The 24,476-nt window shown below is 50.6% G+C and overlaps 1 protein-coding gene across 1 annotated transcript; it reads right to left on the bottom strand.

The window, feature by feature from the left end:
• Positions 1-1,756: 1,756 nt before the first annotated feature.
• On the bottom strand, positions 1,757-21,676 carry ELOA (elongin A). Its single transcript, XM_075552307.1, has 11 exons — positions 21,519-21,676; positions 14,126-14,182; positions 13,053-13,159; positions 8,214-9,366; positions 7,837-7,951; positions 6,584-6,739; positions 6,397-6,494; positions 5,465-5,645; positions 5,265-5,376; positions 4,578-4,765; positions 1,757-3,795 (listed from the first exon to the last, which is right to left on the bottom strand). Exons 1-11 carry the CDS (start codon positions 21,669-21,671, stop codon positions 3,734-3,736), a joined length of 2,382 nt encoding a protein of 793 aa, XP_075408422.1. The 5' UTR covers positions 21,672-21,676; the 3' UTR covers positions 1,757-3,733.
• Positions 21,677-24,476: the final 2,800 nt, after the last annotated feature.

The following is a 24,476-nucleotide window of genomic DNA, read 5'->3' as shown; positions in this document are numbered from 1 at the left end:
AGCTCCCAGCCCAGAAGCATGGCCTGGCTGTGAAGAGAAATTACCGTTTGTGGTGACTTCTCGGGAGTGGGAATCATTTTCAATTATCAGTGTACATCTGAGAAAGTCTTTTTTTTTTTTTTAAATAAGCAGGTAAAAGCATACTCCTGGTCTATGCTTAAGAAACACAAGTGATGCTAGGTAGCACACAGACCAGCTCCGAAGGCGTTGGCTCAGGGATTTTTCTGCATGGCTCTCTACCCATGGATGTTGGCTCTGCTTCCTTCTGGAAGGAAGCCCCACGTAGGGATGCGTGTGAACAGGTTAATGTGACTGAGGGCATGTAGTCTGAGGACAGGCCGACACAGTGCTATCTCATCGTCTGTTTCACGGGGCCAGTATTACTGACCTTGCAGGACCCTTGAGATGACCAAGGCAGTGGCGCATGCACAGCCCATGGGCACCTGTAGTCAATCCAGACCGCAAGTTACTCCACATGCCAGGGTCCGAGCCAGGTGTGTTGAGGGACCGAGGGCTGAACTGCACTCTGGGTAATGCCCCCCACCAGGTGTACATCCCGGGAGTTAGGTCGAACCACAGCAGTTCCTGCCAGTGAGCAGACTCTGCAGAGAATCAGGAAGAATCTGCCCAGACCAAACAAGCAGGTCCTCGTTAGTTTCACAGGGCAGCTGTAAGGGACCTTGGTGGAGAAACGGTTAAGCCTCTGACTGCGAACTAGAAGGTTTGCAGTTCAAATACACCAGCTGCTCCGCTGGAGAAAGATGGACTCTTGTGAAAGTTGATGGCTTTGGAAACTCTATGGGGCCATTTTACTCTGTTCTACACTACAGTCCCCTGCGTAGAGACCAACGCCATGGTAACACGATGCCAGACTGGATCACACTGGATGTTTGGCCAAACAAAAAGAACCTTACGGACCTGGAGGTTGAGTCTGGACTCGGTGTCAGCAGGAGCAGGGCCGGAGCCCAGTTCTCTCTAACCTCAGCTTCTGGTGGCCCCAGACATGCCGGGACATGGTAACTCCTTCCTCCCAGGGCTGTCTTCTGTCTGTCACTCCTCTTTTTGGACAGCACTCCAATTGGATTAGGACCCACCCCACTCCAGCATGACCTCACCCTCAAACAAGGTCACATTCACAGTTACTAGGGGATGGAGCTTCCACATGTATTTGGGGTGTGGGGTGTGGGATTTGAAATTCAATCCATTATAGCAGCGTTTCCCCCCAGTAGGTGGCATTGCCTCCGGGTGGTGGTGGAATGATCTGCAAAAACAGATCCCTACACTTGATCCTGGTTTGTGAGCTGGAGTACAAAAGGTTTTCATGGGGGGGGGGGCAGGGACGGGGATACGGGGGGCTATGGGAGCTAAGAATTTCTTTCCTGAAGACGGTGCCTGGTCCTCACGCTCCTGCTCTCGGGCTTAGCCGCTGGGGAACTGTGTGAGCAGCTTGCGTGCTCAGACACAAGACAGAAGAAAGGGAGATGACAGCACGTGGCTTTGTTGCTTTTTTATTTAGACATGGAATTTTCCTTCCTTTTTCATATAACTTATCTAATTAAAATATTTATCTTGGTAGTTACCACAAAAAAGTAACATAGAAAATCGTATTTACATTTTGGAACCAAAATACAAATGAAGAGCAGGTGCCGCCTCGCTCCTTCCCTTCTGGTTCCAGGGAAGAGTGTGCTGCAGACAGCAGTTCATTACACCAAGGACCGCAAGGGCTCGTCTGTCGTTGGGTGACTGGATGTCTGTAGTGTATCACAGGAGCACGGGGTGGGGCTGGGGGCGGGGACTGCACACGTTTTCACACGCTCCGTGTGCTGTCAGTGACACTGATAGCAGGATGAAGACACAGGAGGGGCGTGAAAAGCGTGGGGGGAAACCCCATTCTCTCCAGTCCACTTGTCCAGGAACTTTTACATCCTTTCTCCCCTCCCTGCCCAGAAGTTCCTAACAAAAGACATTACTCACACCCAACTGAACCAAGGTCACGGACAGTGGCTTCCAATGACAAAGGCGGGAACACAGCTGAGACACAGCTTCATGGTGGGGGGTGGGGGCGGGCACCTAGAGGGGGTTACTCTAGACATCTGTCAGGTGTTTGCACCCGACCCAAATTTGCATTTGGCTTCAGATAAGAGGCTTCCTATTATCAGATTTGGGAGGCAGGGCGTGGGGCAAGCGAGGTAATGGTAGGACAAGTGATTAGGAGAAACAGTGCTTTACCCAATTAAAAAAGGCAGCGAATGAAAACACAGAGGGCGCTGCAGCAGCGGCACCGGCACCAGCACATGGTGCATCCGGCCCCTAAGGAGCACTGGGCCCCAGCCCCGAGAGGCCCTGGGCTGCTCTGAACCTGCCAGGCTAACTTCGCCAAGGCCTCCAGGATGTTTAACAATGGCAGGTCTGTCCTCTGGGCTTCCGGAAAGCTCTGAAACAAACAGCACTTACTCCAGCCTGGCTTACATCCAGGTGGATTCCTATTAGATTCATGTTCAAGGGCCGAGGGGGCTTCAGCACCGCCCTCCTCATCCCACTCTGGCTCCTCATCAATGTCCTCCTATGTGGTGGCCTGGCCTTTCACTGGCCCTGAGGCCATAGCTCAGCCACGACTCCTGAGCACCCAAGGGCAGCAGGAGTGCCAGCAGTCTAACTGATGTGCTCTTCCAACCACATGATCTTACCTTCTCTAAAAATGCAAAACCAAACCAATGTCTTACACAGCAGTCCAACTTCTACAACCAGCAGCCCTGCTACAGATAGTTCACAAGGAACAAGAGATTAAAGTGCTGGCTTTTCAGACTCACAGTCTTTTCTAGGGCCACAGAAGCCCTGCCACGTAAGTCTCTGGGGACCCCTACTCCCACCCCTCGCTCATGGAGAAGTGGAGGAATAGGGAAGGGGGAAAGGAAAAAAACAAACCACTAACATGTTGAAGCAAAAACTGGAAGAATTCTAGACTGTGCAAACAGGTTTCTCTCCGCTCCTTGTCCTCCAGTGAGCCTCACAACAAAACCGCCAACAGAGGGCGCTGGCAAACCAGGACGGCAGCGAGACAGGACCTTTGCCAGGACCCGGGCAGGTGGAAGAATCAGAAAGAGGAGGGGAGGGCTGCCTGGGGACTCTGGGCAACACTGAGGAGCCCCCTTGTCCAGGGCCCCCCACGCAGGCTCCAGGAGGCCAGCTGCACCCAGGCCCAGAGCCCACTGTGGAGAGCTGAGCCCTGAGCCTCCATGGGAGAATGGCTTTCACCAGGCGTTTGCCCTACACTGAATACAGGACTTGGAAAGGGAAAGGCTAAGTGTGTGGTAGAGGGGGGGAAAAAAGGGTGGGTAATATAAATACAATCTGGGAGCAATATTTATTAATTAAAACTATGTCTTATACTTTACAAAGAGGCTAGTTAACAACAAAAGTATAATTGACCTTAAAATCCTCAGTGTGTCTGAGGCTTCACATCATCTTCAGAATTCTGAAGTGTCCCCAGGCAGGAAGGCAGTGGCCGGGCCAGGCAGGGAGGCAGTGGCCGGGCCAGGCAGGGAGGCAGTGGCCGGGCCAGGCAGGGTCTCAGGCAGAACACCTGAAAACTGCAGGAGCCGAGACCGACAGGTTGCAGAGAATGAACGAACACTCCGGTCTCTTTGAGAAGAAGTTCTGTTCTCTGGGTTCTGCAGCCTTTGTCTTCCTCCCTCATCCCCCTAAAGCCCGTCTCCCAGGGCAAGTCTTCAGTTTATCGCCGGGAGAATCTGTTCTTGAAAGCTTTAATCGTCTTGGCCATCATCGGGGCAATTTCTGTGGAGTGGGAAACGGCAGCCGTTGTTACAGGGTCGCAGGCCACGGTGTACACTCTGGGGCCATCTGCTAGCAGTCGGGAGACCGAAAGGGCAAGCAGCACATAGAGAACTCTGGGAGTACCTGCAGAGCCAGTCCACCCACCGGCACTGAGCGGCAGCCAGCTCAGGCAGCTGGCCCCTGGTTAGACTGTAAGAGGCAGAACTGGAAGTCCATCTCTGCCAGGCTCCACCAGTCAGTGGGCCAAAATTTAACTTGGCCATATGACTAACCAAACCGGGGTCTAGGCCAGGCAGCAACAGGGGTATGGTGAGCTAAAAGCCCACCCAGCCAGAGGAAGGAGAATGCGTTCACCTGAGTCACTGCTTCACCTGACCACAGTGAAAGCTTAGGCCAGGACCTCACTCTCCCTCAAGCCCCTACAGTGGATATATGTGCATCATTTTCCTTAAATGAGGGCATCCTCTTGGGATACTGGTGGCTGTCTAACGTCCCAAAATTAACACAGACCCAGCTACCCATTAAAAGTACCAACATGGCAGATGGCGCTGGAGGGCTGTACAACCTCATGAAGACAGACAACTACGAGTGAGCTGGTCGGAGGAACTCTGGCTCCAGGCCACCGCTTGTGGACATAGGCTTCTCGCAAGTGAAAGCAGCTGTGTGCCGGGCTTGGCTGTACCCAAGTGATGTCTTTACTCGGGGGCCCTGCTGTGATGGGCCCAAAGCGGGGGCCCGGGGGCCAACAGCCGGATCTGCTTTCTGCACCCCACGTTACTTACTCTTCACAGACGGTTTTCTGGGATCGTAGGAAACAGAGCTGCTGGCCACTGGCACGAAGTGGGCACTACTGGTGCTAGGGCCGTCACAGGCCGATTCCTCAGTGGACGGGGTATAGCTGTTGCCACTGCTGCTGCTGCTGTTGAAACGATCCAGGCTGCTTCCGGTGAGGGCCGGTGCTGGCTTGATCCTGCAACACAGGCCGGCCACGCTCTTTCTTGACAGCTCGGTGAGCACTCAGAGACGAGATGACCGTACGGGCCTCTCACTCAGGACGAGCCACCAGCTCAGAGCTGCTAGCCCGTCACTGTTTGGGTGTGAAATCTATACTTTGAAACTCTAATGCTGCTTAGATGCAATAATTTAGTCATCACTGAGTGGTTTTTTGTTACTTAAATGGGAAAAGGGGGAACTTAAGGAAATAATACTTCCCCAGCCCTTGCCCCAAGACAGGTCCTGTTCTGTCATCACCCCCACCCGAGGGCCAGGGATGCGGATCCAGCCCACTGAAGTGGGAGGCACTGGGGCGCAGGGAGGTAACAGGCTAAGCTGACCCAGGCCTGTCTCCGGAGTCCACCCTCTGCAGGCCCTCCCCTCCCTATGCAGGCCTGGGGGTAAGTGTTCCTGGGACCAACTTCTCTGGCTCCCTTCCTTGAGCACGCAAAAACCGCCTGGGCGCAGGCTCTTACTTCACTTTCTCGGGGACAGCCGCTCCTCCAGTCCCAAACTTCTCCTGCCGCCTTCGCACATCACGAGGCGGCTTGGCGACGGAGTTGACAAAGGCCATCTTTGCCTGTCGGCCTGCGGAGGAACACAGGTGAGCACCTGCCTTCTGGAGCAGGGGTGGCAGGCAGGCACTCACTTGGCGAGCCCGCTACCCGCCTTCTACCTTTGGGCTTATTGGCATGCGCAGAGCGGATATTCTTCGTCAGTAATTGGAGCCGCTGCTCTCGGGCATCCTGAAGCCTCAGGTACATCTCCCGCCATGACTCATACTCTTCCGGTCTTTCATCCTTAAAGTCTCGGTGACAATGAATTTTCCATAATTGATCGGTATCTTCAATTAATACCTAAAACCAGAACCGGGATACCACGTATACATATTTATATACGCGCACACACACAACAAACAATTCTTTCCTAGTTTATAATCACCTACAGGTGACTGGTTTTCTAGTTAATTTTTTGGTCCTCATGCTAGTATCGAATTTAAACAAACTATACTATGTTTAGTATAGTGAGGTGGTAGGGGGTAGAGTCACTGAATTAAAAAACAAAACAAAAATCCACTCGGTGGAAGGCACTGGGAGCGGGGAGAGGGTGAATGCCCAGTAAATGATGGTTGAAGATACACAGGGAGGGTCTCTCTGCTTTGGGGCAGTGCCTTAAGAAGGAGAGGTCTCTCTGAGTTAGAGGGTGAACGCAATCCCAGGAGTACACCCGGCGTTACGACAAAACCTTCTGGACAGATCTCGCTGTTACCAGGTGGCCCTTGGCCAGCCTGAGCTCTCTCAGTCACCAGACACTTGCCGGTCAGCATGAAGCACCCCGGCTCTGTGTCCCAGGTGCACTGCGGCCGGGGTTCTCGCTTGCCTTTGTGAGGGGCAATCTCAAGGGAAACAATTTTCAATCCTGGAATCCCACCATGATTCTAGCCCAAGAGGAGCAGCTGCTAGAAGCGTGTTGAAAGCCACAGAGGCACACTGAAAATGCTCAGCTGGGTGAGCTGACCACCACTGGGTGAAGCTCCCCTTCAGCTGGGTCAGACACAGAATCAAGCCAGAAGCCTGCCCTCTTCCCCACCCGCCCCAGGATGCTCACGTGATTGCACTCCTCGATGCGGTACAACTGATCCGGTGTGCACCGCTCCAGGACGGGCTCCAGGATAGAGTAGGGGACACCGCCCACCTCAAAGATGGCTGCAGAGAATCAGAGGTACATGTTGGAAGGGCGGCCCAGTCACGCAGCGAGCATGCACACGAGGGTGAGAGCAATGGGGGCAACTCACAGTCGATGTTGTTCTTCAGGATGCGGATGCACTGCTGCTGCAAGGTCATCATTTTGGGGAGGTAGGCGCACTTGGAGCCAGAATACACCTGCATCTTAGAATTCATCCTGCGCCCGGTGAATCCGGCTTCTTCCTCTTCCTGGGGCGACGAGAGCACTGCAGAGCCGGGGCAGCAGGGCAGGCCAGGGTGACTAAGGGAGGCCAGCTTGTCTCACCGCCCTCCCCAGCTCCCACTAGCAAAGGTGAACTGCACTGTCGCCAGGTTCTCAGGTAGTTTCCCAGAGTCCATGCAAAGTGACCAAAGTGTCTCCATCTATTCTCCACTCAAAAAAAAACCCCACCCCCCCACCCTGCTTTCTTCACAGACAGTGTTTCAGAGCCTGTTCCACGTCAGTGCACACGGACCAGCCACTGTGCGTCATCTGCAGCTGCCAGGACCCCGCTGTAACGGGGACTGGTCGTTTACGTAACTGCTAGTCTCTAGCTAACACACAGGTGCTCCGACTTCTTTATAAAAACTGGACAAGTTTTACAAGATAAAAGGCACCTGTACTGTGTACAGAACAAAAGGCTGAGAATGACTGAGAGTCATCATTGACACCTGGGGCCAAGGCCTGTGCCAGCCTCGTCACTTCATCCACAGAGCCGCCCCCAGAGTGTCCTTATCACTCCCACTCTACAGACCACAAAACTGCTGCTGAACAAATGAAGACAGAACCCAAGCTCCTGGCACTTACACGAAGGGGCTTCAAAACATTCGTGGAAAAAAATGCAATTAAGAGCGCACAGAATCTTATTGTTTTTTAAAATTAGGTCAGTTTGGACCTGAACTCACCACTATGGCTCAATTCTCAGCCAAGCAGGAGCCCAGTCCTTACGGGGAACGGTAACACGGGGAGTCAGGCACACCACAGAATGCGAGCAACCATGGAGGCCCAAGGGCAGCGCTTAGCCAGGGACAAAGTCCATAAGGCTTAGGGAGGAAGGGGGATGGTACATTGTGGAGATGAAATCAGTAACATGAAACAAAATGTGTGAGCTGTTGAATAGAAAACGGATGTGCTCTGTATACATTCACCACACTAAAAAGTTAAATGGGATGTTGTGAAGCCTCCACGCAGAAGCCATGGCTGGTTGGAACCTAATCCTTCTGGCCCAATGGTCACTCTTAATAAACCCGCCCACATCTGGTGCTGCCGTGACTTATGCTTGTAAAGTCGTTTCCCATTTCCAAAAGGCTGGAGAACAGTTACCTTTCCGCTTTGGTTGCAGGGAGGACATATACTCAAGGGAAGGAAGAGGGCGGTAATTGGCTTGTATCATGGGCAGCGGCAGGTCTGGCAACACTGGCACTACATCGCTGAAGACCTGCAGAGAGGAGCAGCAGTGAGGGCAGCCGCCCAGGGAAAGCAGCGTGTCCCCAGAGCCATTCCCGGCAGACCGAGGCGGAGGGCTGCCAATCAGGAAATACAGACAGACGGACCCATCAAATGGGGTCCCTGAGCAAAGCCATCACTCGGCAGGGAGTGAGGCCTGAGAAAGAGGAAGACAAACCAACACCCACCAGGGCATGGACAGCAAGGCCCACAAAACCGGTGCCCAGTCTGCAGGACCCAGTGATCCCGGTTACCTTGGTGGGGTCGGCTCCGGGCGGCTGCACCTTATCAGATCGATGTTCCTTCGCTTTCGATGATTTCAGAACCGAGTCCAAGCTTTTACTCGAGCTCTTTGAGTCGCTTTTTTTCAGCACTTTGCCTCTGAGCGTGGGGGCCGAGGGCTTCACGACCTTCTTCTTTTTCTTGCGCGGCTGGTCATAGCTGAGGTACGACTCAAAAGACATGGTTGGCTGCTCAAATTCATCCTCCATGTCTGCCTCCTCCACTCTGGGGAGGGCGCCCCCCGACTTCCTGTCCTGAGGAGCAGGTTTTGGCTTCCCTTCCTGAGTCTTTAGATTGTTAGAAACCTTCTCTTTCACTTTGTCCACACTGTCCAAGCCCTGCTTAGCTTTGTCGGGCTTGCTCCGCTCCGAGTCTTTGTGCTTTGGCTTTTTAAGGTGGTTGTCGGCGGCCACCTCCAAGGGGGGGGAGGGCTTCTTCTTGCTGCTGCCACCCTCTCTGTCCTTCTCCCTCCTGGCACCACTCGACAGCGGTTTCTCCCGCAGGCCGTCGCCCGGAAGCAGCCTCCTGTTCTCCTCTTTGGACCCGGCCTTGTGCGACTTCTCTCTGCGGAGCCCCGGGGCCTTCTCGTCTCCCTTGGCGTCCACCGCGCGTTTCTCCTTGTGGGAGGGCTTGTGCTCCTTGCTTTGGCTCACCGTCCCTTGACCGAGGGGCTCGCCCATGGACCGTTCTTGACTGACCCCCAGTCTGTCCTCAAAGGCGTGACCGTGGCCTTTCCCCGACTTCTGGTGTGCAGCTGTGGGCTCGGCGTCCTCCTCCGGGGATCTATATGGGTCCACACACATCTGGGGAGGACTGGCAGGAGCGGGAGGGGACTGCACATGGCCATAATCGGAAGATTCGTGGTCTGACGAATAAGCCGGTGAGACTTGGTGGCACCTCTTTCTCTCATCTTGCCGCTCGTGACTGTGAGAGACTTTGTGCGGTCTCTCCAGTTCTGAGAGTTTTTTGTGTTTTTTCGGTCTGTGCTCAGGGCTGAAGGACCGGCTACCAGAGGCTTTCCAGTTCTCCTGGAAGTCCGTCTCCACCTCCTCCTTGTGCAGGGCATCCCGGGGGCGCTTCCGGGAATTACTCTTCTCAAAGTCCTGTTCTTCAGGCTCTGTGCTCCTAAAAGAGGGGAACAAATAAAGCAACAGAAAAGTGAGTGTGGCTCTCAGTGGTTCCCTGGTTTGGGGTGAAGATCACAGAAGAGAATCTGACAAAAGAGCTGTCCAGATGCAGACTAAGGAATGGTGCTGCTCAAAAAAGCATCCAAGAAGTAATCAGAATGTCTGCTTCCGACTCTTCTCAACAGCTCTGTGGGCTCAAAGGAGCCACCACTCGGGACGGCAGGGTGGAAGCGGATATTAACAAGGGAGGAACAACTTGGAAAAGGGCAGAAACAAGTTGCATAACTTGGAGAATGTGATCAAAGTCACTGAGCTGTACATGTAGAAATTGCTGGATTTGTGTTTTGTGACATACATATTTTCAACATTAAAACGCTCTCTCCCTCCAGCCATTGCACTGCTCTTGCCCTGCCTGGCGGCAAAGAGAAGAGATGACACTTGAAGACACATGGGGACAGCCCAGTCATGCGCACTGCCGTCAACATCCTGGGCCCAGGAAGCCTGCAAGGGGCCCAGCCCACCAGCAATTGCTCTAAAGGAATCCCAGTGGAAGGCCACATGGACAGTTCCATAAAGGGAACAATAACACTAGTGGGGTACACACATCTGAGAATAACCAACCACTTGTCATCCAGGGGGCTGCATTCGTCCACAGACAAAGTTCAGAGGGGTTAGAAGAGAAGAAAGGAGATGGGAAACACACAGGGAGGTAGGAGGATGGGTGGCATTATGCTGAGGCGATCGCAATGAAAGAGAGGAAACAAAATGTGTACGAATTATGAATGTAAAGCTTATCATCTGCTCTGTAACCTCCCCTGAATTCACAAAAAGTTAAACACCTAAAAAACACTGGGAGGTGTTCAGATTGTGAAACTCGATTCCATAAATGGAAAATGACAAATGTGACCACAGTGAAGAAAGCTGATGGTGCCCGGCTATCAAAAGATATAGCATCTGGGGTCATAAAGGCTTGAAGGTGAACAAGCGGCCATCTAGCTCTGAAGCAACAAAGCCCACATGGAAGAAGGGAGGGTGGGGTGGTAAGTGGGGACCGATTACAAGGATTTCCCTGGGGAACAGACAACAGAAAAATGGGTGAAGGGATACATCTGACAGTGAAAGATATGACAAAATAATAATTTATAAATTATCAAGGGTTCATGAGAAGGGGGAACAGGGAGGGAGGGGGAAAATGAGGAGCTGGTGCCAGGGGCTTAAGTGGAGAGCAAATGTTTTGAGACTGACGAGGGCAATGAATGCACAAATGTGCTTTACACAATGGATGTGTGTGTGGATTGTGATAATAAGAGTTGTATGAACCCCTAATAAAATGATGTTTTTTAAAAAAAATGTGACCACACACTCAAATTCTCACTGCTGGCAAGTGGCTTCCAACTCACGGGGACCCTATAGAACCCTACAGGGCAGACTAGAACCACCTGTGGGTTCTGAGACTGTAAAGCTTTAGGTGAGTAGAAAGCCTCCACTTACTCCCAAAGAGCGACTGGTGGTTTAGAACTGCTGACTTTGCATTTAGCAGCCAATGAGTGACTACCACACCACAAAGCACCACATAGGAGACACACAAAAAATACATAACTATCTTGTGGATATAAAAACCCTGAAAGATTTATTTGAGTGTGTGGAGGGGGGGAGATGAGGGGGATGACCCCCAACAAGAGATATGTTTAATTTATTTCATAAAAAGAGGTATCAAGTTTTCGTTTGTCTACAGCTACATAAAAATGCCTTTTAACAAATGAAGAAAACCAAGCACTCAAGGGAAAATATAGGTCCGAAGGACTAACTAAAAAATTAAAACAAAAACCACTCAGCCATTGAGTCGATTCCAACTCGCAGCGACCCTACAGGACAGGGCAGAGCTGCCCGTCACTCTCTGGGAAATAAAGTGCTGCCTTTCTCCCAAAGGTCCTCCGCACCCCACGAGTGTGTCTCCACTAGAAGGGACCTGGACACCACCACCCACTGCACTAATCAAAACCATAATGGAAAATCCTACACAGAGAGAAAGGAGAAACGAAGAACAAAATTCAAGAATCACCAAAGCAGCCAGACTTATCCCAGTCTGCTAGAGACAGCGACACTCTTACGACTCAGGCCATTCGACACACACTCAAGGGTCCCCTTCCAGCCAAACAACAGACAGCCTTAGGAAGTGAATGGTAGCACGGGGGCACACTAGGAGGCCAAAGGGCCACATATGCCCAGAAAACAAAGCTCAGAGGGCAGGCAGGAGCAGGAAAGGGCAACAGGTGGAAACAGGTGCTGTTACATTGTGGAGGTTGCAATCCACATCAGGAAACAAAAAGCATGTGAATTGCTGAAAGGGAAACCAATTGGTTCTGTCAACTCTCACCCAAGCCACAGTACAAAGTTAATTTGAAAAAGCCATTGAAAAAGAGGTTACAAAGAGATCAAAATGTAAGCACCGTATATACTCGTGTATACGCCGTGTTTTCAGCACATTTTTAATGCAGTTTTTGTGGTAAAATTAGGTGTCTCGGCTGGTAGGCGGGTTGGCTTATACTTGAGTATACACGGGAATACTTCTCTTTGGATGGTAGTTACAAGAGGCTTTTAATCTTATTTTTCTATATTGTGCAACATTATTCAGTAACAAGAATTACCGTATATACTCGAATATTAGCTGACCCAAATATAAGCCGAGGTACCTAATTATTACCTGGGAAACCAGAAAAACCGATTGACTTGAGTATAAGCCTTGAGTATAAGTGGAAAATGCAGAAACTATTGGTGTTTCAATAATCAAAACAAATGAAAATAAAATTACTAAAATTTTACATATCAGTGGGGTAATATATTTAAATATTTATTTTAAATAAAAGAACAAGTCATTTAACATTAGTAAACCAGCACAGTAAGTGGAACAGGTTCAACAAAAACAATAAGGTATCAACAATGATACCTTAAGAGTACTATTCCCTGAGCTCAATCAGCAACCAAGCTAAAATGTCAACAGTTAAAATCCTTCAAAACTGGATTCCTCATCATCATCTGTATCCCAATGCAGAGCTTCAGCTGGTGTGAGGTCATCATAGACGCTGTCCTCACTGAGATCGCCGTCATCGCCATCATTGCTGTCATTTTCATACAAAGTGCAGTCTTCACTGCCATTCATAGCATTACGAACACTACATTTCTGGAAGGCACGTCACACCCCGTCTTCATGAGATTTCCTCCTTCTGTTAGTTGGGCTTGACCAGATGGCATCCATTCATGCCACATCCTTCATACACGGTCTTTAAAAGGCTTATTCAAAGATACACGTCATAGGACGGCTCTGATGGGTTAGATGTGAGCAAACAAACATTCAAAGCCCTGCAATCACACGCGAGATAAAGGGCGCTTGTCCCGTTACCTCTGGGGCGGGGGGTGGTGGGGGAGGGAGACAGCGAGATGTTACACTTTGCTGGGGTACCACTGACCTGTGTATAAGCCGAACCCCAGTTTTTTGGCACATTTATTTTGTGCTGAAAAACTCGGCTTATACACAAATATATACCGTAATTGTATAACTGAGGCAAAATAGGTATGTTAAAAAAGAATGCAGAAAAGAAATAATAAAGGAAAGCTTTTCGGGATGTAAGTCCTTCCATATGGCAGGCTTAACCATGAGGTGGAGCAAACCAAGGCTGTTCTTACCGTTCCACAGGGACCAGCTTCTTCCACTGGGCCACCAGGTCTCGGGCAAAGCTTCCGACATGCTCATGTTTTCGCAAGCTATTTACTGTTTTCCCAACTCCAGTCTCCTAGAAATTTGAGGGGGAAAATCATGAAGAGGGTTGTAGAACAAAGTTAACACATTTCTAAAGTAACATATCATAAGAGCCCCTGCTGTGATGGAGTCACAAGGTTGGTGGTGTTGTGTGCCTTTGAGTAGAAGTGGCCTCAACAGGGTCCCCAAGGTGACAGACTTCACAGAAGCAGACCGCCACATCTTTCTTCCAGTTGGTGGGTTTGGACGGCAGACCTTTCTGTTAGCAGCCAAGCACTAACCACTGCACCCTTCAACAAACAATACCTCCCCTGGAAAACAGAGTTCGCAAGTCTCAAGACAAAATAGTTTATATCTTTGCCTCAAACTTCCAAAGACACATTGTAACAAAATGTACCCTATTCAAAGGAGGAAGACATTAAAACGTTTTTAACAATAATAAGATGAGAGGGATACAGTCAGTCAGACAGAGAGAAAGAGGGCAGCTGCCAGGTACTGAGCGAACAAGAGTTGTCCATCAGCACCCAAGGCCGCCCTTCGAATGACTGTTGCGGGAGTCAGCCTGCCCATTTTACAAAGAAGCAACAGCTTAACGTCAGAGCTGGGATTTGAACCAGTACTGGTTCTGTCCAAAGTGCATACTCTTTTTATTAATTTACATGTTCCTAAGACAAAAATCCACAGACTGTCAATTAGCCACTTGAACTATCCTTAAGTGTACCATTTAGTAGTTTTCAGAACACTCACAATACTGTGTAACCACCATTGCTATCTAATTCTAGAACATTCCTACCATCCCCTGCCACCCACTCATCTACTCTTTGCCTACGGATTCCGCGATCCTGCGCATTTCATAAAATTTTTAAAAATCCCGCATGGAGCCCTTTGTCCCTGGCTGCTTTCGCTCCAGAGCCAGTGGCAGCCCTCATCAGTCTACGCTTTCCCCATGCGAAAGGGATCGGAAATAGCTTGGTAACATGAAAAGTTATTTAGCTCTTACCGCAAGAATATCGACTGTAATGGGCAAAGTGGAGAGTTTCTTCAAATATTTCAATAGCTGCAAAGAGAAGAAAATTATTTCAGTCATTGAAACAGAATAACATCTTCAGTTGAATATTCATTCCAGGTTAAGTCTTTGATAATGAGCATCATCACTACCCTTATTTAACAAGTATGAAAACAGGCTCAACAGGTTAAATCACATGTCCCCACTTTGGGGCCCATGTCCCCAAAAGGCACAGGGCTCATCAGGCTGTCTTACAGCCTTACTCCACATCGAGAAAGCAGACTGAGAATCAGAACCCAGCAATGCTGACAGGGCTATCAACAGCGGGCAGGCGGTCGCTGTACCCCGATCTTGTGAGGGCATCTATGACAAAGGCTCTGAGAATTACCCTCGGGGCTGGCGCCCAGGAAAGTAAAATGGGAAGAGGGCTGGACAGGATGACCTGCTGTGTTAAGAAGTGGAAAGCCCCCCTCATTCACCATATGATTCCACCACCACCACCACCCCCTGAACCCCCTCCACCTTTGGTGCTTGAAACTTGGTCTGCTCGGCCCTTCATGATCACACAGGCTGGTGTGCTGCTTCCATGTGGGCTTTGTTGCTTCTGGGCTAGATGGCCGCTTGTCTACTTTCAAGCCTTTAAGACCCCAGATGTTATATCTCTCGATAGCCAGGTACCATCAGCTTTCTTTGCCACATTTACTTATGCACACATTCTTCTTCAGTGTTTATGTGGGGAAGGTGATCACACAATGATGGTTTTTGTTCTTTGGTGACTGCTACCTGATCCCTTCAACACCTCATGATGGGGACCCAATGCCCATCTGTAGACGGCTGGACACCCCTTGCAGAGGGGTAGTGGGGAGGAGATGAGTCACTCAGTGTTCAGTGTAGCAATAATGAAACCACAACCTTCCTCTAGTTCTTAAATGCTTCCTTTGGGTGGGTGAAGGGCAGTGTAAGATAAGACAAAATAATAATTTATAAATTATCAAGGGTTCATGAGGGAGGGGGAAGCGGGGAGGGTGGAAGAGGAGAAAAAGGAAAATAAGGAGCTGATTCCAGGAACCCAAGCAGAAAGCGCATTTTGAGAATGATGAGGGCAATGAATGTATAAGTGTGCTTTACACAATTGATGTATGTGTGGATTGTGGTTAAGAGTTGTATGAACCCCAATAAAATGATTTTTTTAAAAACCCATACAACTCTCTAGTTCTTAAATGCTTCCTCCACCCCCACTATCATGATCCCAATTCTACCTTACAAATCTGGCTAAATCAGAGGATGTACAGTGGTGCAGATAGGAACTGGAAATATAGGGAATCCAGGACAGATGATCCCTTCAGGACCAGTGGTGAGAGTGGTGAGAGTGAAGGGAAGGTGGGGTAGAAAGGGGAAACCAATTATAAGGATCTACATATAACCCTCTCCCTAGGGGACGGACAACAGAAAATGGGTGAAGGGAGGTGTCGGACAGTGTAAGATATGACAAAACAGTAATAATTTATAAATTATCAAGGGTTCATGAGGGAGTGGGGAGTGGGGATGGAGGGGGGAAATGAGGAGCTGATACCAAGGGTTCAAGTAGAAAGAACATGTTTTGAGAATGATGATGACAACAAATGTACAAATGTGCTTGACACAATGAATGTATGTATGGATTGTGATAAGAGTTGTATGAGCCCCAATAAAATGATTAAAAAAAAAAAAAGACACCTGAGGGGGAAAAAAAAAGTAGGAAGCCAAGCGCACATCAGGGCGCCAGAATCAGAGCTTTGCTGTTAACGACAAACATACAGGGTCTGGGCAGGTTACAGAGCGATCAGGGTCTGGCCACATTTCCTTTCCCTGGCCCCCAAAGTAGGTCATAATTGGTGGAACAAAGCTGCTAAGATGGCCCTCAGGAGCAAGATCCGGGCCTCACAGTATGGCTGCCACCCCCTCCTCCAGGGGCGACCTCGCAGGGTCCACCATTCCCCACGCCTCAGTGGGCTCCCATGAGAACAGGGATTGGGTCTCGTCTTGGTTTCACTGGCTGTGCGGAGTCACTGTGACAGGACGGAGTGCTGTCAACTCTCAATCACGTCATGCCTCAACCGATGGCTCTTTCAGCGTCTCCCTGGATCTTCCAGTGACTATAAGGGGTCTCAAGCTGGCCTGGAACACTGGAACTGATTATGGAATTTTCCCACACACTTTTTGAGTCTTCCTCCTATTGCTCAGCCAACTTCTACCTGGCTCCGTTTCTACTAAGCCACGACTGGCTACGGCTTTCTTTGGCACATGTTTTTCCATGTGGACCAGCAAGAAGGCTGCAGAGTCCGCTTAATGCAAAATGAAGACGTGTAACTACGTTTGCCCTTGCCTACCAGGTAACAAGAGCTATTCTTTTTTCCCAAGGGTTGCCCAGGCTAGAGTTGGTTTGCCATATTGCTAGGTTAGAGAGCCTCCTTTTCTAGTCATTCTGCTTTAATAATTACTTTACACGGTTGCTGAGCAGGGCAATAGGATGGCAAGCGGCAATCCTGTTTGCCTAGGAATGAGCAGGAAGGCAGGTGGTGTACACTCAGGCAGGCACTCTGACTGTGGCGCACCAACGCGTGGGTGTGGCTGTGGTAGAGCTGGACTCCCACAGTGGCCAGAGTGCTGTGTCACTGGAAAAACTGTTGATGTCATTGATGCCATCGCCTGATACCCCAGGAGGATGACTGACAATGGTTTTCTACTTTGTTTCTTTGGGTTTTCGTTTTCCTGTCTTTTGTTTGCTGGTTAGCTTGTTGCTATTGTTGTTGTGGTTGGTCTTATGGGGTTTTGTTTTCATCATTATACGACTACCAAATTAAACCTGAGTCATGCATAACTCAGATGAATTCTGGGCTCCCACTCAACTCTAGCCCCACCCCAAGAAGAGTTAGTTAGTTCTGATAACATGGCCCTCCTCCATACTGCCTTCATGAAATTATTGCTGAAGGGTGCTACAGCAAAACGTGGTGAAGAAAGCGGAAGGTGTCCGGCTATCAACAGAAATAGTGTCTGGAGTCTTAATGGCTAGTATTCAAACAAGCAGCCATCTAAGTGAGGAGTCAACTAAGTCTACATGTAAAAAGCACACCAGCTTGTGTGATCCAAAGATGACAATAATAAAATCCAAATATGAGAAAGGGAAAAGTAGCAGAGCTTACATTGTGAACACCCAATTTGTAGAAGGTATGGAGGCCAGTGGGAGCCCAAAATCCATCTGCAGAGTTTCTCCACTAGGATGAAGCCACTGGTAGATGCCCTCTAGCCATAGGCAAGGGTCTCAAACAGCTTTATTATCAGACAGAGATCATTGCAAACATGATTATGCTGGATTAAACTTCATACTTAGTCAGTTGACCTCCCTTCCCTCTTGACCCAACCTGAATTTGTTCTAGGCTCAAGCATTCCTTGCTTGTTCCATGATAAAAAATTTTTTCTCTGGAGGGCGGAGGGAGCATAGTGATGGCATATATACAACTCATTTAAAAAGTGAGTTAACCCTGGAAATGTATGATATGTGAATACTATATCCAGAAAACCATGGAAAAACCGAGAAGAAAACAAACTTGGACCAATGGTTACCATAGGTGAGGGGGAAAGAGTGGTTGTGTAGGATGCGTTGAGTTATGTCAATGTGGTGAAAGAATTTGGGAAAGCCTATCAATAATGGCTGTACAACACGAAGAGTATAATCAATGGCACTGAATTATACACGTAGAAGTTGTGGGATTGAAAAAAAAAAGGCAAGTGTTACAACCAATTAAAGATGATCTTCTACTTTCAACTTGATTACCACCATCATATAACTCAGGATAACTTTTATGTGATTTATGCCATCCAAACTATGGGCACAAAAATTAATGTTAATTAGTACTTAGATTCACTGAAAAGATTTTTTAAAAAGATTTTAAAAACTGGGTGTTTCCCCCAAAATGCCATTCCCCAGGAAGGGGCAGGTTAAAAACATTTCCCTCCATTGATTGTGTCAGCTACTACGATAAATGCTTTTACTCATTACTTTGTTTCTTCCTTAACTACCACCCTGACAGAGCTAGCCATCTCTGCCCCTGCCCCCAGCTTTTTTTTTTTTTTTTACAGATATTGAAACCAAGCCAAGTGAGGTTAGGTACCTTGCCTATTAAGCAAGTTAGCGAAGTGCATCTACCAAGACACGTACGCGTATCACAGTGCGATACTTAGGAAGTGAGAGCAGAACATGGAGACGCAGCTCCTTGGTCTCTAACACTCTGAGAACAAAACTGCACTAGCACTTGATCAGTATTCCACCGTCCAATGGGTTAGAGTCCACATATTAAGGGCGGCCACCAAGGGGACAAAGTCCAAGGCCCTGACAAACCAAAATATAGGATGAGGCAGATGTTTATCACCAACCAGAGGTTGCCTTTCTGTTTCACTTCAGGTCTGTAGAGAGTGGTTGAAAAGCACACAGAACTAAAACTCAAAGTTTTCAAAGTGATTTGGTCAAAGCAAAAGAGAAAAAAGACTTCTAAACACCTCCAAGAAAGAACAGAGTGATAACACAGTAGTAGTGCCGTGAGCCACTTCAGGCAAATCTATCCGTTTCAAACCAAAGGCACACCTGCAGAACCTGGTAAGCACTGATAACAGAGTTGAGAATCGTCAAACACTGGCACAGCACAAGCTTAGGAATCACGGTTGGCCTTCACTCAGACTTTCACCTGGAAGAGAAGAGCTGTCCGTAATATCGGTCCCTAGCTGGCTACCTGCTGTCAGATTGTGGTCTCTGTAGTTGTAGTATTCAAAATATACCATCAGACAAGTCATCACCAGGAGCGCTGATTCTCACCTCACCGGGCCTACACAGTAGGAACAGAAACCAAGTGGCCTTGGGCAGCCTCATACCTTCTTCCCAAGTAAGCTTAGATCACAGACAGACTGTGATTGATTGATCGTGCCCCAGAAATAGGTGTCAACGTGGCGACACCATGATTCTGAGTCTTATGTGATCATCCTCCATTCTGTGAGCTGATGTAATTATCCTCAGGGTTGTAAATCCTAGCTCCTCTGTGATCTTCTGAGACAAGGTTAGAGGCAGGACCGAATGTACAGGATTGGCTGTATCTTCCGTCTATCTCTTTTGAAAGACAAGAGCAAGTCAAGCGACAAGAGCAGAGTTCACAGGGCCCTGACTACCACCAAGAAAGACGAGCTACGACACCGAGAGTCCCAGGAACCACCGGCTCACAGATATGGAGGGAGACTAGGATCTCCCTCCAGAGTAAGAGAGAGCCCTGCCTGAGAGCCAATGCTATGAATGTGGACGTCTGAGGCTAGATTTCTGTTTGGGAAAGCCGTCCACTTGTGTGAAGGCAGACCTAGAGTACAAAGGTGGACTTAAAATGAAAAGTGAGTTACAGTTAAATGCCAGTGTTTAATACCAGAAAACCTATAAAGCAGAATCAACCCTTGGGCTAATAATGGTTTGAAATGAAATTTGGTTGCAAACTCAATACTGCCATATAATCATCCTGCAATTTCAAGAACCACCTGTGGGAGCTTGTAGCATTAACTGAAGGGTGAGGGGAAGGCAGCCAATGTGCCAGCTTGCAGTTTTCCCTCTGCAGTTAGCACCCACTTCTGAATGCCAACTCCTAAGGCCTCTGGTACACACCATCTCCCTAATGCTCACTTCACAAAGCCAAGCCAGCAAACCTGGGTGCTTTTCACCTAGGAAGAGAAACTCCAAAGGCTCTCAAAACCACTAAACTCAAGAAGGCTGGGAAACCAAAGGGACGGCTTGCTCCTTTGATCTCTCACACTCAGCTCACTAGAAAAGCAAACTCAAAGCTTAAGGACTGGTGGCAGCACAAGGAGGGGTGCTTCAGAAAACAAAAGCCCCAACTCACTGCTGACTCAAAACGCCCAGTTAGGACCCAGCACAACTGCCCCTGGGGGCTTCCGAGGCTGTAACTCTTCGTGGTAGCCGAAAGCCCTGTCTCGTTCCCGAGGAGAAGCTGGTGGTTTCGAAGTGCTGACTTGGCGATCGATCGCAGCCCCATGTGTAACCACTCTGCCACCGGGGCTCCTCATAGGTGCTACAGAAACCATTTTGTAAACTCTGATGGTAATGAAGTCCAAGTGGGGGTGACATAATACTGCTTTGTGGTTTTAATGTCAGTCATAAACCTTACAGTGTTCAAACAAACTAGTGGTCAGAAATCAGGGCCATTTATTAGAGGTCCACAAAGGGTAACTGTAAAAGGAAACTTGCAACTATGCCTGACCACTAGATCCGCAAGCTGCAGTCGCAAACACAACACCAGACACTGGGTGGCATTTAAGTTTGCATAGATTTAAAACTAAAATGGCCTCCTAGGAAAGTGGACGGAGATAAAAAGTGACCTGCGGCTTGCGAAGCTATTGGCGGCCTTTGGAAAGGGAGAGAACCTCTCCCTCGGGTGAGGCCCCAGGGACCCAGCCAGGGGCTCCGTCCAGCCTGACACAGCTCCCCGGCGCAGTCCCGAGAAGCCCGGCAGCAGCGGAGACCGCCCGACAACCTCTCCCTCCGACCGGCCGGTGGACGGGAGCCCCATCGCTCCGATGCTTCAAGTCAGTGGCCTCCCTCTCTTACTTCCTCTTTGAACGGGGCTCGGAGATACCTCTCTCAGACACAGATCCACCCTAGCGAGAGCGCTTGCCAACAAACTCTCCCACCAGACAATCAGACGTACGCGCACCCGGACCACGAGAAAGGAGGGGAGCAGAAACGAGCGAGAATGTTACTAGCTCGGCACCAGTCCAAATAGTTACAGCCTTTCCCTCCGGGCCAGAAGGAAACGTAGCCGCAACTTCGAACCTCCGAACCTTTTAGAACCTTCCCTTGCCAATTCCCACCCGAGCGTGTGCGGGCGAAGCGAGATCCGAGAGGGGTTCCCTGAGAAAGTGACCAAGGAAAAGCCATGACCACGTCTCTTAGGGACGCTGGACCACACGGCCGCCGACGGACCGGCGTCGGAAGGTGCCGGGCGCCCCGGGACCTTGGGCCGGCGGGGAGGCCCGAGAGCGGCGGGGGTCCCCCCGGGCGGCGCTCGCGACGGAAACAGCTGGCTCGGCCGGAGGAGCGGGGCCGGCGGGGCACCCGGGGTGCCCCTCGTCGTCCCGGCTGCCGAGCGGCTGCCCGGCCCCGCGGCCCCGCGTGCGGAGCCTCCCCAGCGGGCCGCGAACCTGCCGAGCCCGGGCCGCGAGCCCGGCGGGCCTGGCCCGGGGTCCCAGCCGCCGGCCCCAGCGGGCGAGATCGTCCCCCCGGGGACCCCGAGGGGCCCGCGACCGTTAGGGGGCCCGCGCCGGCCAACGCCCGCCCGGCCCCGCGCAGCCCACCACTCACCTTCTTGGGGTCCGGGTTCCCGGCCAGGCGCGCCTGTAGCTTCTCCACAACTTGGAGCGCCGACTCCGCCGCCATCGCTGTCACTGGCGCGGCCTCCTCGCCGGAACTGGGCTCGCGTCGCGTCTGCGGCCCGCGACTCCGCCCTCCGTGCATCCCCGGCGGAGACGGAAGCGCCACTGGCCCCTTCCGGGCCTCGGCGGGGCGGGACCTCGGGCTCCGCCCCCAGACTCCGCCCCCAGGCCGGGCGGGACCCGGCGCGGGCCGCATGGGCGGGGGCTGCGAGGGCCGAGCTGGGGCCGCTGGGTGCCAGTCCCAGCCCTGCGCCCCGCGCCCTGCCCAGCGGGTACCCCGCGACGGTGGCCACCCCGCCGGAGCACCGCGTCCTGGAGCTGGGCTGCCCTTCCTTCCGCGGGGTGCACCGTCCCCATGTACAGATGGGGAAACTGAGCATCAGCGCGAAGAGAGCCACTGGCGTGCGACCCGGTGACAGCAGCGGGTTGTAACTAGCTTCGAAGTCCGGAGCCCCGGGGGCGCAAGGCTGTGGCACTGGCTGCTAACCGGAAGCAGCGCGGTCGGAACCCACAGCCTTTTGGGCAGGCCCTGTGCCCTCCTGGGTAGAGATGAGCACTCCCGGCGCCTCTGGGCGCCCGCGGGGGTCCCTGCGGGTGGAGTCCAGCCGCACAGTGCCTGCCGGGCTCGGGCCGGGTGAGGACTTGACGCCCAGTGGAAAGGGGTGATCTGAGGTCAAACCGCTTAGCCCCATGGGGCACTAAGAGCCCGTCTATCTCATTTGACTATTACTCTCTAGACTAGTCAAAAGCGCAACTAGTTTGAACCTACAACGTGGTTATTAATTTCAGTCAAACCTAGGAGAGCCGGCACGGCCTTGTTTTTCCGGGTCCCTCGAGTTTCCTGCCTTGAAGGGGTGTCTTGCCAATTTCCTATAGTTTCTTTTCGTGGAAAAGACTCCTTTTTTCTTTGCCAGGTTTCCTCCTGACCCTGGTTGGCTTTCTCAGGGAACCACCCCCCTGTCCCAGGTTTCAGCATAATCTCAAAACCCCTGGCTTGACCTCTCGCTCCAATCAGAGAAGCCCAGGGGTTTCTCTTCCAAGGTCTAACTCGGGGAAATAAACGTAATAATACTTTTTCAAAAGTGAATTCATTAAGTAAAGGGGCTGGGAAGCTCTCCGTACCCGAGGCCTGGGCTTGGTGACCCTCCCCCAGGTGCCTAGGCAAAAACAAACGGACTCACTGCCATCGAGGTGATGGCCAATCCAAGTGACCCTATAGGATAGGGTAGATCTGCCCCTCTGTTTCCAGGAATAAAAAGCTCCCCCACCCCACCCCGCGGAGCACCGGTGGTTTTGAACTGCTGACCATGCAGATGGCAATCCAGCACCCTTGGACGCCCGGGGCGCAGGTCCCTTGGGTAGCCAAACCTAACGTTCAGGTTGTGAAGTGGTCGGCTTACTGTCATTGCCTGTTGTTTGCCAGGCCCAGTGGACTGGTCCGTCTGGCTTTGAATCTCTGCAGTCCTGCGCCACAGCGCAGAGCTGGGGAGCTCCAAACCGTTCATGGAAAATTGCATTCTTGTTTAATTCCATTTTTCCAGGAACCTCTTGAAGTCCCTTCTATAGTCAGCACTGGGCTTTAAAAGTCCATACAGGAACCCTGGTGGTGTAGTGGGCTTTGCACTGGGGTGCTAACCACGGGTCCGGGTTTCGAATCTACCAGCCGGGATAAAGATAAGACTGTCTACACCTGAAATGATTCAAATGATTCAAAGAAAATGTTCTACAATGGATTGTGGCAATGACTGTACAACTCTTTCTAATAGGATTGAACTATTGAGTTGTATGATGTGTGGATTATATGCCAATAAAACGGTTTAACAGAAAATAAAGTCTTGGAAGCCCAAAGGGACAGTACTACCCTGTCTTATAGGGTCACTATGAATTGGAATCAACTCGGTGGCAGTTATTTTTTTGTTTGTTTTGATTTTTTTTTAAAACTTTTAGTTTGATATAAAATTCACGACTGTCCATTTGGTAAGACACTGAACGGAGCATGTGGAGCCTGGAGGCCTGGTCTCAGCTCGACCGGCCCCGACACTACCCCATCCGCGCTGCCAGCACCTAGTCCTCGTGATCCCTTCAGAGCCGTCCATTTTGAAAGCATCGGCAGCTTGGCATACAGGCTGGTCCTCGGGGCAGAATTGCTGATTAACTGTCCTGGCATGGTCTCAGGGCACAGACATATGCCCGGGAAGCGCCACAGCAACGTGCGAGTGCATGCGGCCAACATCCCAGCCCGCTTCCACTCGAATGTGTGGGTACTTCTCTGGTAAGCAGTTAACTGTGTGCCGATCTCTGATCCCTTTCGTCACACAGGTGTTCAACACGGAAATGAGTTCCAAAGGTCACAGGCGGCTTTGCCCATCTTGGACCAGTGCAGGGAGCGCAGTGGAGACAGTCCGGGCAGGGGTGTTGAAAAGAAAGTTATCATCGAATTGAAACACAACCCAAAGCATTACCTGAAAGCCTTGAGATGGGAGGAAGGCAGCGGAGGGTCCCTCGCTTTTTTACCAGCATCATCCCCATGAGATGACTAATGAATCCTTCCCACCCTGCCCAGAAGTCACAGTTAATGCTGTAAATAAAACCCAGAGCCCACTGCCATCAAAGGGTTCCTAACTCACAATGGCCCTGCAGGACAGAACAGGACTGCACCTTAGAGTTTCTGAGACAACGCTGGAGCAGACGTCACTGCTTTCTTCATTGGGACTGAGGAGTTTGGACTGCCAAGCTTGTGATTGGCAGCCCAAATGCTTAATCCCCTGCACCGCCAGCGTGCTCTGTTTAAGGTGGCACTGAGGGAGAAAGGTGGGTAGGGAGGCTTTTATCTTGCTTTTACTTAAAACAAAAACATTTACAGCCAGTGCAAGGTACACTGTAACAA

This window comes from Tenrec ecaudatus, chromosome 1, assembly GCF_050624435.1.
Source record: "Tenrec ecaudatus isolate mTenEca1 chromosome 1, mTenEca1.hap1, whole genome shotgun sequence".
Taxonomy (NCBI): Eukaryota; Metazoa; Chordata; class Mammalia; order Afrosoricida; family Tenrecidae; genus Tenrec; species Tenrec ecaudatus.
The sequence above is the reverse complement of the archived record's forward strand: the minus strand, read 5'-3'. Positions and strand labels throughout refer to the sequence as shown.

Excerpts from the sequence above, each read along its gene's own strand:
- ELOA (XM_075552307.1), bottom strand. The coding sequence starts at position 21,671 with ATGCACGGAGGGCGGAGTCGCGGGCCGCAGACGCGACGCGAGCCCAGT. Across the intron at positions 7,952-8,213 it reads CCGGAGCCGACCCCACCAAG|GTCTTCAGCGATGTAGTGCC; the intron begins GTAACCGGGATC and ends TCCTCTCTGCAG. Across the intron at positions 5,377-5,464 it reads GCATGCCAATAAGCCCAAAG|GCCGACAGGCAAAGATGGCC; the intron begins GTAGAAGGCGGG and ends GTTCCTCCGCAG.